General features: G+C 46.5%; 1 protein-coding gene across 1 annotated transcript in view; it reads left to right on the top strand.

Moving 5' to 3' along the window:
* The window catches only part of LOC133378893 (uncharacterized), a 28528-nt gene extending 17742 nt beyond the window's left edge, over positions 1–10786 (top strand). Inside the window, exons 9-11 of the mRNA XM_061613508.1 lie at positions 1103–1494; positions 2219–2348; positions 5240–10786. Of these exons, the coding sequence (XP_061469492.1) occupies positions 1103–1494; positions 2219–2348; positions 5240–6588 (1871 nt within the window). The 3' untranslated portion in view covers positions 6589–10786. The remainder of the gene's footprint in view (positions 1–1102; positions 1495–2218; positions 2349–5239) is intronic.
* Positions 10787–12265: the final 1479 nt, after the last annotated feature.

The raw sequence follows: 12265 nt of genomic DNA, 5'->3' as shown, positions 1-12265 counted from the left end.
TTCTTTGGGGGAAAACCACAACTGTTTAAAGTGGTATAAGAGGGCTTTAAATGTATAGCACAGATGGAGCCTAACAATATTGGAGAATCCTGGGAACTGTAGTTTGTCAAGAGTGCCGGGAATTGTAGGTCTATGAGGTCAGCACCCTTAACAAACTACAGGTCCCAGAATTCTTTGGGGGAAGCTGCGACTGTTAAAAGTGGTATAAGAGGGCTTTAAATGTATGGTGTAGATGGGAATATAGTGATTTTATGGTTGTGTATTTTACATCAGGATTGGAGGGGGGGATCCCTGTGGGGCAGAAGAACAGATCCCAAAGTGGCCAACATTCCAAAGAGGCCACTTTGGCCCATTTGCCAGTCACTGACATCATAGTGATATCTGGCTCAAATCCAGTCCCTGCCGAAAGTGACAGCTGGGCACGGCCTGGACAAAAGGCCTTGTGGGCCGGATTGGGAGCCCTCATGCCTATTAAGGCCTACAATCCAGAGGTTCCCTACCAGTGTTTTAAATGACTGTCCTGATGGTTTACCGCAGGTGTGGAGAACCTTTGGCTCTCTCGATGTTGCTGAACGACAACTCCCATCATCCCTGGCTGTTGGCCATGTTGCTGGGGCTGATGGGAGTTGTCATTCAACAACATCTGGAGGGCCAAAGGTTCCCTCCACCTGGACCACATTCACCCCACACATTTATTTATTTATATCTCACTCTTCCTCCCAGTAGGAGCCCACTGCCCCCCAACATCCTGGGAAGGGTAGTTTGTGAAGGATGTGGAGAGTTGTTAGGAGACCCCTGTTCCCCTCACAGACCTATAACTGCAGGAGATGTCTGGGAAGAGAGACTGACTGTTAAACCACTCGGAGAACTGCAGTTCTGTGAGGGGAATAGGGAGGTCTCCTTTCGGCACCCCTTTACAAACGTCACTTCCCAGGATTCTTTGGGGGAAGCCAGGACCGTCTAAAGTGGAATAAGAGTGGAATAAATGTCTGGTGTGAATGTGGTCCTGATTTACTATGTGAAGCCGCTCTGTGGCCTGGATCAGAGGAGGTGGGGTAGAAAAACACCTTATAAATAAATATATCTCTGTCGGTTGGCCCAGATGTTGATGGAGCAGCTCTGCAAGCCTATAAGAGCCTGGGCCGTGATGGAGACGACAAGCCAGTGAAGGAGCCGGCCCTTTGTGAGGAGGATGCCCTCGAGACGGAGGCCTACCGCCAGTGTTTCCGGGCCTTCCGCTACCAAGAGGCCGAGGGGCCAAGGGAGGTGTGCCGGCAACTCTGGGAACTGTGCCGGCACTGGCTGCGACCTGAGAGACACACCAAGGGGCAAATCATGGAGCTGTTGATCCTGGAGCAGTTCCTGACCATCCTGCCGCCGGAGATCCAGAGGTGGGTCAGGGAAGGTGGGCCGGAGACCTGCTTCCAGGCGGTGGCCCTGGCCGAGGATTTCCTGATGAGACAAGAAGATGCCAAGGAGAGCAAAGACAAAGAGGTGAGGAGGTATGGTTGCCTTTGGGGGCGGGGGCGCAGAGAGATGTCAAGGGGAGCTTAGCTCAGTGGGTAAAGCATCTGCTTCGCACGTGCAATAGGCCCCAGGTTCAATCCCCAATGGCATCCCCAGGTAAGGCTGAGAACGCCCCCTTCCTGAAATCCCAGCAAGCTGCTGCCAGCTAGATAGACCAATGGCCTGACAGTATAGTGCAACTTCCGCTGTTCCTATGTTATAATAATGCATATAATAGTGACAATACTGAATTAGATAGGCTGACTTGGTATAAAGCAACTGTCCATGTTCCGAAGGAACTGCCCATGTTTCTAGTCCTTTGTGGCGGGCCCATAGTACAGCGACAGAGCATCTGCTTTGCGCGAACAAGGTTTCTAGTTCAGTCTCAGCTTTTCCAGGTAAGGCTGGGAAAGGTTCCGTGCTGTGTACACATCATGTATTTAAAATACATTTAAAACACACGGCTTCCCCCCCCCCGCAGAAAAAGTCCTGGGTACTACAATTTACCCCTAAAGGAGCAACAATGCTGAGCACCCTTAACAAACTACCATTCCCAGGATTCTTTGGGAGAATTACTGTGCTTTAGAGGGATGGTGTGTATGCGGCCCTTGTCTGACACCCTGGAGAGATGCTGTCAGTCATTGTAGGCAATACTGAGCTAGATAGACCAATACCTTGCTTTGGATTCTGACTTAAATCCTCCTGTTTTCAGGTGCTGCTTCATCAAGCATCTGCAAATCTCCCTGAAGCAGAGCAGACTACATTGGATATCAGACCGAAACAGCTTTTCAAGGAACCTAAGCAGGAGGAGGAGGAGGAGGAGGAGGAGGCGGAAGCTGTGGGTGAGGATTCCTTTATGTTGTTCTTAGTCTTGTAGAGCATGTAAAGATGTGGTATAGTTTGGGTGGTGGGGCTGCTCTCAATTTGTGGTTCTGTTCAAACCAACCATTAACCTTCCAGAATTGAGCGTTGGAAGAAATGGTTCTGTGAGTGGAAGTTGGCTGTGCACAGCACTGATTGGCTGGCATCTGTGCTGTCTCAAACCCATCTCCTTTCCACATTCCTGGAGCAGTTGTGCAATCTGGGCCTGTTTTTTTGCCAAGCGCTGCTGCCCTTGGGCCTGGTCCGGAAGCTCCAGTTAGTGCAGAATGCAGCGACTAGACTGCTGATGGGGGCAGATAGCTGACAGAATGCAACACCATTGTTAAAACATCTACAATGGCTGCCCATCTGCTACCGAGCCAGGTTCGAGATCTTTCTGTTAATTTACAAAGCTCTGAAGAACTTAGATTCAGGGTAACTCAGGGACCTCCTAACCCTTATTTCTGAGCTTGATCACTGAGATCATCTGTGGGAGTGTCATTAGTCGTCTCCTGAGATGATGGAGCGTACTTGATGTCAACAAGAAACTGAGCCTTCAGTGTCATTGGTCTAGCATTGTGGAATAGTCTTCCAGTGGAGATTCAGCTGGTGTTCTGTATTAGCATTAATACAGCATAAGCTTTTTTATGCTGCCATATTCATGCAGACAATTGAGAAAAAAATCCTTTCTGAAACAGTTAGCTGGTGATCTGCGTTTTTCATTTTTATGTGTTTTTTATTGTATACCTCATTGTTGTAAACTGCGTTGATTTTTTTTATGAAATTGTGGTATGCAAATACATAAAGGAAATCTTAATTGCAACAAATGAATGTTTTCAATGAATAGAAGTACAAATGGGGCTTTTAATAAATAAAAGCAGAACTTCCCCATCGGAAACCTGGAGGAAAGGGTGGGACTAGCATCTGAACCATCATCCCATTGTAATTTATTTATTTATTTATTTATTTATTTATTTATTTATTGCACTTGTACACCGCCCCATAGCCGAAGCTCTCTGGGCGGTTTACAGCAATCAAAAACATTAAAACAAATACACAATTTAAAAACATATTTTAAAAACAATTTAAAACACAATTTTAAAATTCAAAACAATATAAAAACAATTTAAAAACACACGCTAAAATGCCTGGGAGAAGAGGAAAGTCTTGACCTGGCGCCGAAAAGATAACAGTGTTGGCGCCAGGCGCACCTCGTCAGAGAGATCATTCCATAATTTGGGGGCCACCACTGAGAAGGCCCTCTCGCTTCCTGCCATCCTCCGAGCTTCCCTTGGCACCCAGAGGAGGGCCTTTGATCTTGAACGTAGTGTACGGGTGGGTTCGTGTCGGGAGAGGCGTTCCATCAGGTATTGTGGTCCCAAGCCGTGTAAGGCTTTATAGGTCAAAACCAGCACCTTGAATCGAGCTCGGAAACATACAGGCAGCCAATGCAAGCGGGCCAGAATCGGTTTTATATGTTTGGACCATCTGGTCCCTGTTACCAATTTACCATGTGAAGGTAGCAGGAAAGAGGTGCTTTGCCTGCAGATCTACAGATCATTGAATATTATGTCTGTGTCCATCCTTGCAATCAGATGTACTGGGATGGAAGCCACCCTATTAGGAGGCAGAACCATGGGAAGGGCTTAGTGGCAGAGCATCTGCTTTGGATGCAGAAGGTCCCAGGTTCAATCGCCAGCATCTCCAGGTAGGGCTGGGAGAGAACCCTGGAGAGCTGCTGCCAGTCAGTATAGGCAATACTGAGCTAATGGGAGTTGCAGTCCAAAGCATCTGGAGGGTGCCAAGCTGTGCCAAGCAATGGTTTCTTTTAATCATGGTTTGTTCGCAAACAGTGAGTCATCTTACAGGCAAGCACACGAGCTTTGGCTTGTTTCTCCAAAGCTTGGTTTATTTCGGCCTCCCTTGCCTTGTACCTTTGTAGCCCAGGAAGTCTCTTGGGTGAGGTGGTCAAACAAACCATGGTTAGGCAAGGTTGTTGGATTCAGACATAACACCAAGCCGTTGTTGAAACAAGCCATGGTTCGTAAGTCGAAAGCAAACCAAGGTTTCAGGTTGTGATTTTCTGGCAGAAAAATGAGCTATGGTTGGTCTTCTGGACTGGGCTTCCTTGTTCAAGCAAATCATAGTTAGGCTAAGTAAACCATGGCTTACCGTTACATACAAACCAGTCCATTGAATGACATATATATATATGCATATGTAAGTGTGGGAGAAACATCCATGCCAGGTGTACTGTTGTCAGGTGAAGTGTTTATTCCCTTTTCTTACATTCCCTTTTAGGAACCTATTAAGCTGCTTATCCCATATCTCACCCTCCTGAGATCTTTATAACCAGAGATCCAGGGGACTGAACCTAGGATCCTTAGTGTGCAAAGCTGGTGCTGTACCACTGAGCAATGGGGCCCCTTCCTGATCTATTCTGAAGGGGCCTTATAGCAAATCAGACCATTTAGCCTGTATTTTTCCTGACTGTCTGCAGCTCCCCAAGATCTCACACAGAGAGAAGTTGTTCTTAATTCAGCAGCCTGATATGCTTTTAATTGGAGATGCTGAGAACTGACTCTGGAAGAGGAACTTTAAATATGTGCATCCTGCTCACAAAGAAAGGAGAGGCTGAAATCTGCTCCTTCTGTTGAAACATTCTACATTCTCACTACGGAAGTGGAAGAGTGGTACAGATTTTGTTAACCTAAAAAAATTGCTTTTTTAAAAAAAACAGAAGCAAGTGGCCGTGAAAATAGCTTCAGAAGTATGTGTTTTGGTTGCACTGAATACAACATTCTGGAGGTTGTTTTGTGCACATCTTGGGATCTGCCCTAACAGTAGGTTTGCCTGTTTATATTTTCAGCAGGTGTGGGATGGTCACCTGACGATGAGGAAGAGGAGAAGTCACATCTGGAGGAACCTGATCAAGTGGAATCACAGGGGTTATCCAGGGAAAGACTTTCTTGGTGTCAGGAGGATGGAGGCATTTCGGCAAATCAACCTGAAGCAGGACAGAAAATCCTTCCAGGAAAACGAGAAAGGAATTCCCTTCCTTCGTGGGAAGGTGATGAGGACTTTGGCGAAAGAGAAGAGGAGGGGATTCTTAAGTCCGAGGAAGAAAGTTCTTGTCCTCTGGATGAGAAGACCCTCGGTCAGACTATGGGATTTCTTTGCCACCAGAGAATCCACACAGGAGAGAAGCTGCACAAGTGTCAGGTGTGTACAAAAACCTTCACTTTGAGATCCAGACTTGCAGCACATGAAAGGACGCATGCAGGAGAGAAGGCGTACCCCTGTGTGGACTGTGGGAAAAGTTTTGGCGTGAGCTCAGACTTGGCTTGGCATTTAAAAACCCACGCGGGTGAGAAACCTTACAAATGTTTTCAATGTGGAAAAAGCTTCCGCCACAACCATTCCTTCACTAGTCACCTGAGAAGCCATGTGGGGGAAAAGCCATTTCAATGCTTGCGCTGTGGGAAAGGCTTTGCTACCCGCTCAGATCTGATTAGGCACGAGAGGTCCCACACAGGCGAGAAGCCCTACAAATGCTCAGATTGCGAGAGAAGTTTTTGTCAGAGCTCACAGCTTATATCCCATCTGAAAGTCCACACGGGAGAGAAACCTTATAAATGCCCCGAGTGTGGGAAAATCTTCAGCAGGAGCTCACACCTTCATGGACATCAGAGAGTCCATGCCACTGAGAAACCGTTTAAATGCTTAGATTGTGGAAAATCATTCAGTGGGAGGTCCCACCTCAATAGACACCAGAGAATCCACACAGGGGAGAAACTCTTTAAGTGCTTGGTCTGCGGAAAGAGCTTCTGTATGAACTCGGACCTTGTTGCACATGAGAGGATTCACACAGGGCACAAACCTTACAAATGCCTGGACTGTGGAAAGAGCTTTAGTCAGAAGCAGCACCTGACGAGCCACCAGAGGACCCATACAGGAGAAAAACCATATGTCTGCCTGCATTGTGGCAAAGGCTTCAGTGTGAGTTCCAACCTCAATACACATGAGCGAACTCACACAGGAGTGAGACCCTTTAAGTGTTCTGACTGCGGAAAAAGCTTCAGTCAGAAATCACACCTCATTGGCCACCAGAGGATCCACACAGGGGAAAAGCCCTATTTGTGTGGGGATTGTGGGAAAAGCTTCAGTTCAAGCTCAAACCTTATGGCACATGCGAGAATCCACAGTGGAGAGAAAGTATAAGACCATTCAGAGGAGATCTGGAACAAATCTGATGGACGAGAACTCTTAATCAAATGCCTTCCTTTCAATAGCCTTCTCTCCACTAACTAGTATGTGGAGGCACGCTCCCTCTGTTCCTGGAGATAGCACAGGGCCATCACAGCTAGTAGCCACTTATCCTCGATGAATTTGCAAATCGTGTTTTAAAGCTGTCGAAGTTGGCAGCCATCATCTTGTACAAGAGAATTCCACAGCTATGCGTTGAAGAAGTACCTCCTTTTCTCTTACCCGAATTTCCCAGCAGTCAACTTCTCTAGAACATGGAACCATTGGTCCATATAGCTCAGTATTGTCTACACTGACTGTCAGCAGGTCTCCAGGATGTCAGACAGGGGCAGATGCCAGAGACTTTTGCTTCCAATTCATCTTTTTACTTTCAAGACTTGAAACTGACATTCTCCTTAATAAGAATTCTCTTCCCTCCACCCCTCGCCCCGACATTCCCGATTGTTAATAGTACAGGATATGGGAATTTTAGGGGGTGGACACAAACGGTAACAAGATATAAGATATAAGAAGTACTGTACTTAGCATGTTGATACTCAACTGTTGATAACTTTTAAGGCAATAAAATGTAAGGCAGAAGTGGGCAAAGATTTGTCCTCTGCTGACCCCACAGGACAGGAGTCGTTCTATGGGCTCCAGTTTCAGGAGGGGAGTTTTCAGTTGAGCATTAGGCCCACCCAGACTGCTCTTTTATTGGGGGTCTATGCAGCAACATGCCATCGATGCGTTAACAGTGTATTTGAAGTGGATTTATACTGGACTGTTCACACTTCATCCTGCTTTATCAGGGGTGCTTCCCCAGGCTGCATTCAGACGGCACTTTATTCCATCTTCCTGACCTGCTAATTTTCATGTTTTATGTGATCTTTCACATGGCATAGAAGCCGCTACTGGGAATCTAGTGGCAGTTTAGTGCTCATTTCCGTGTGAATTGTTTCCAGAAAACAATCCTTTTGCAACCCTGGAATATCACATTTGGCATTGTAAGTTTCCCGCAGTTTTCATGGATGAGGCCCCCATCCCTTATTTGGGCTGGTATTTTGTCTTGCCATGCATTGAATTGTAGGGGAACAGAAGGGGAACATGCGCGGAAAGGGTGGGGGAGAGGCCACACGTCCTATGATGCTCGTCGTGTGAATGAAATTTAATGCAACATGGTTGTATATTGATCAAAAAGCCACAACTCCATAATGCAACAGGTACTGCAGGGTAAAAGGAATGTTAGAATTTGGGACATAAACACTAATGTTATAACCACGAAAACTAATGCAACAAACTCCCTGTCTGAATGCAATCCCAATGCTCCCGCATGATTGTATCCACACTTTAATTCTGCCCATACCATTGTCTGTGTTCCTGTCATTGGATATTCCCCCTGAGCACCAGTAGGTTGTGCTATCACGCCCTGCCACCCACACTTTCATGTGGACGCTTTTTATGTTTAGACTGTGGTTGCTGTGCTAAACCTATGCGCATATCCACAAGGAAACCCACAAGAATGCTGATATCTGGTGTCAACACGCTGCGTCACCAAGAAGTGTGTTTAATTCGGTGCATTTGCCAGGGCATCCTAGCGGAGCAAAAAAAATATTAAAATTGAATATTTGTAGTATGAAAAATTACAGGATTTCAGCCGGAAGCTATGGGCCATGCGCTGATTGCTAATGAAGCCGTATGACTGCCCCAGTCTTTTGCGGGAGCAAATAATTTTGAATGCGGGAGTGTGTACAACCACCCCAATACCACTGAACAGAAATCACCATGAAGGCACGATTAAAAGGATGGCTGGAGGGGGTCTTACTGAGAGTAAAAGCAGTCCAGCAGTGGAACTCTTTACCTAGACGAGTGAGTGGATTTTCTCTTGCTGGAGAACTCTTAGTGACAGTGATGCAGGGTGGAATTTTTCCCCAGTGCTTTTTCCACTGAAAGTTTATTTGCCTTGTATAAGTTTATTACTAACAATGAATGGATGCCAGTTGCAAAGACAGTATTAGGCAAGCGTGGCAGTTTCAAGTTTTTTAGATTTGTTTGCTAAATGCAAGTAAAATAAACATACTCAATTAGATCACCCTCAAGGGCAGGGGTGGGGAATCTTTTCAACCCATGGGCCACATTCCCTTTTGGGCAGCCTTCCAAGGGCCACATGCGAGTGGTGGGCAGGGCCAGAGACAAAAGCGTCCCAGACAGCAAATGTTAAGTTTGACCTTTGCACGGTAGGCTAGTTCTGTACGTACTCGCACACCCCTCGGGATCCTCCATCCAGGCGAGCGCAAGACATTATCGGAGTCCAAGGATATATTGCAGCTGGGCAAAAACACTCAGAAGGGGAAGTGAAGGAGGGCCAGTGTGGGGTGCTGCCTGGGGAGAGTCCCGATGACCAGTTAAGAGAGATCTGGAGGGCTTCATTTGGCCCCTGGGCCTGAGGTTCCCCGCCCCAGCTCTAGGACATCAGAAAAATGTTCCAGTGCAAATGGAACATATTCCAGTGCAGATTGCCCAAACAGGGAAACGATGCTAATAGCTAGCTGGGGCTGATGGAAATGGTAACCTAAAACATCTGAAGGGAATAGGTAAAGGCAGGCTGCTGTAGAGGGTTCTTTGCGGCTGATACCAGTCACAAACTTGTAGATTTCTTTATCTGTGTGGACACAAAGGCGTATGAAGTGGTGGCTGTAGTTAGTCTGGAAATACCTAAACAACGTCCTTTCATGCAATAGTGAAGAAACGTGGCAGAAATGCCCCAGAGAGGCATCTCCATCGTAACTCCTGGGTGAGGATGGGTATCTGCGTCTGTGTTGGTTTGGTGTGGAGCTGGGGAGTTCTCAAGCATGCTACTTCCAGGGCCCACTTGTGATGGCTAGAAATGACTGAATCCCATCAGTCTCAAAATGGTGTTGCAGGGGTGGAGCCTGACACAAATTGGTGGCAGGTGGAGGCAAAGTTAGTGTAATCAGCAGGCAATCCCTGGTATCACCTTCTACTAAGATCTAACCCATCTTTGGAAATTGCTAAATGGTTTCTTGCAGTGTTTTACCTTGTTCAATAGCTCAGGTTTTTTCAAGCTGACATTTGTTATGGAGATTTTGTGATTCAGGCTCCCCATTTTAGGCAGACTTCACTGATCCAAAGGCTCTTAAGTGGAGAAGGATTTTAAAAAAAAATTATTTCCCCCCCTTCCCTCTTTCACATGCCTCTCAAAGTATTTTTTACTCATCTCCTGTAATTTCTTCTCAGGTTGTACTTGTATCTTATACCCCACCACTCAACTTGTATCTTGTACCCTACCACTCAAAAACTGCCATTTCCTTTCATCCTTCCTGGTCCTTTTAAATTCACAGTTTCCTCTTATAACAGCATTAGTATTACTATTATTAACCTTTTATCTCTCTGATTTCCTTCAACACTGCCTCTGGCCCTTTCAGGTCAGAGCAGGGAGAACTTCTCCCCACCCCAAACATCTTTGTCTCCACCCAGCTGCTTTTACTCATCCTGCAAGAAATGGCTGATGTTTGCATTGGTCCCACTGAAAGGCTATGGCACAGCTGTGGGGCAGGCAAGTGAGGAGTCACTGGGCAGGCTGTGGCCCTGAGGCCCACCTGAAAATTGCCCAGGGAGTCCTGTAGCCAGGGTGGGGCAAAAGAGTGCATCCCCCTAGATTCTTTTGGAAAGTTTTCTTTTTAATTTGTGACATGACAGACAATGACAGCCTCCCTATAAAAAAGAGTGACACCTTGTTTGAAGAACAGGAACAATTTATGAATAGGGCTGTCTGAAAAATTCAGTGCATAAGGAAGGGTGAGTGCACAATAAAAGCGTCATGTGGAAGAGCCCCCCAAAGCCTGCTCACACAAGACTTTCCCTTGTTGAGGGTGGATTTTTCATGGTTACTATCACCCTATACTTAAGTGATCCTAAAAATACCCCAGCCTGTATAATAATATGACCCTTGTAGAGTTAAATATTAAAACTTTGTATTATGGGCTAGAGTTAGTCTCCACCCCTTGGACTTTCCATTGCTCTGCTTCAGTTTCAGTTGTGTTCTCTGCCCAGCCAGCAATAAAAAAGCATGTTTGTTTGCGTGCAGTAAGAAGTAAGCGTTTGTTTATTCTGCAGTTATTACGATGAGTAGAACAGGATTGAGTGTTTATTGCTAAAGGGTGAAATAAAGACAAAAAGTGATCTGAAAAAATATCTGTCCCATGTTAACCTTTACTGTTTTAAAGCCCTCACTATACTCACAATCATAGTGGTGATTATTTCTTTTTCTTGAGTACTTGATGGCAAAGGATAAAAACACCAGTAGAGAAACAGACACTGCTGTGCACACTACAGCTAGCTGATTGGCCGGCCACCTGGGCTGTAACTCAGGCCTAATTTCTGATTTTCCCTATGTGTGCAGCTCAGCATGAGGTGTTTTCAGGGTTTCTGGGCAGAAAAATTCAACCCAGCAACCAGTTAAAAAAACACACACCATTGCTTTCCACAGTTAGTTTTCCATTGCTTAATTAGTCCTTTGTATAGCAACCAGTTTAAATGATTTCTTTTGATTGTCCAGCAGACAAGACTAGAAGGAGGGACCCTCAAGGAGGAATTAACAAGCACACCCTAAAGTATTTTTGCCCTTCCCTAAACTTGTGGTATGAACAAGTCTGTTTGTTAAACTGTGATACCTAATGCAGCATCAAAAGCAAGCTCAGGAGTTCATTGGCATTACCACATCCAGGGCCAGCTCCAGGAATGCCGGGGCCCTTGGGCATCAGCACGCACCCCCCTACCTTTCTGCTGTCTTTTACCATTGCCCTTAACGAAGATGGCAGCTGCGGTTTCCCTAACGGGATGACACCTCCACCGCCATCTTTGTTGATGGCACACGCGTGTCAACTAAGATTGCGGCAGGGGCTTCAGTACCTTAGGGAAACCGCGGCCGCCATCTTCGTTAAAGGCAATGGTGAAAGACAGCAGAAAGGTAGGTGGGGGTAGGTGGTGGGGCTGTGGGGGGCCTGCAGATCGCAGAGGGGCAGCTGAGGGGCCCCCTGTAGCTCCAGGGGCTGTCAGGCCAGTGCCCAACCTGGCCGCCCTTTAGAACTGGCCCTGACCACATCTGTCCCTGATTCATGAAGAATCAGAACACGGGGACAGACCGCAGGTGGATGAGGATTGTAGCTATAGGCAGCCAAGCTTCTGATATTCTTGGGGATTTCTCAAAAAAGGTGAGATAAATCAACAGATTAAACTTCACTTAACACACTCTCTGCTTAGGAGGATTGAGGTAATATCGTCTCCATCAGTGAGTGGGGTGGGGGAAGGATTGGCTGGCGCTCCTCCCCCCCTGAAAATGTATGATTAAATGTATGGTGTGGATGTGACCTTAGCCATGACATTCATTTATTGCATTTTATGTCCCACCTTTCCTCTACAGAGGCATACATGGTTCCCACGTCTTTCCCCCGTATTTTATCTTCAAACAGCCCTGTGAGGTAGGTGAGGCTTAGAGAAGGCAGTGGCAGGCCACCCCAGTGAGTTTCAGAGCCAAGAAAGGCTTTGAACCCAGAACTCCCAGATCCTAGTCCGACACCCTGACCTCTACACCAGTATTTCTCAAACAGTGGGCCTTGGGACCAGCCCTGTAGCC

Source organism: Rhineura floridana, chromosome 3, assembly GCF_030035675.1.
Source record: "Rhineura floridana isolate rRhiFlo1 chromosome 3, rRhiFlo1.hap2, whole genome shotgun sequence".
In the NCBI taxonomy this organism is placed as follows: domain Eukaryota; kingdom Metazoa; phylum Chordata; class Lepidosauria; order Squamata; family Rhineuridae; genus Rhineura; species Rhineura floridana.
This window is presented reverse-complemented; position numbering and strand designations above follow the sequence as displayed.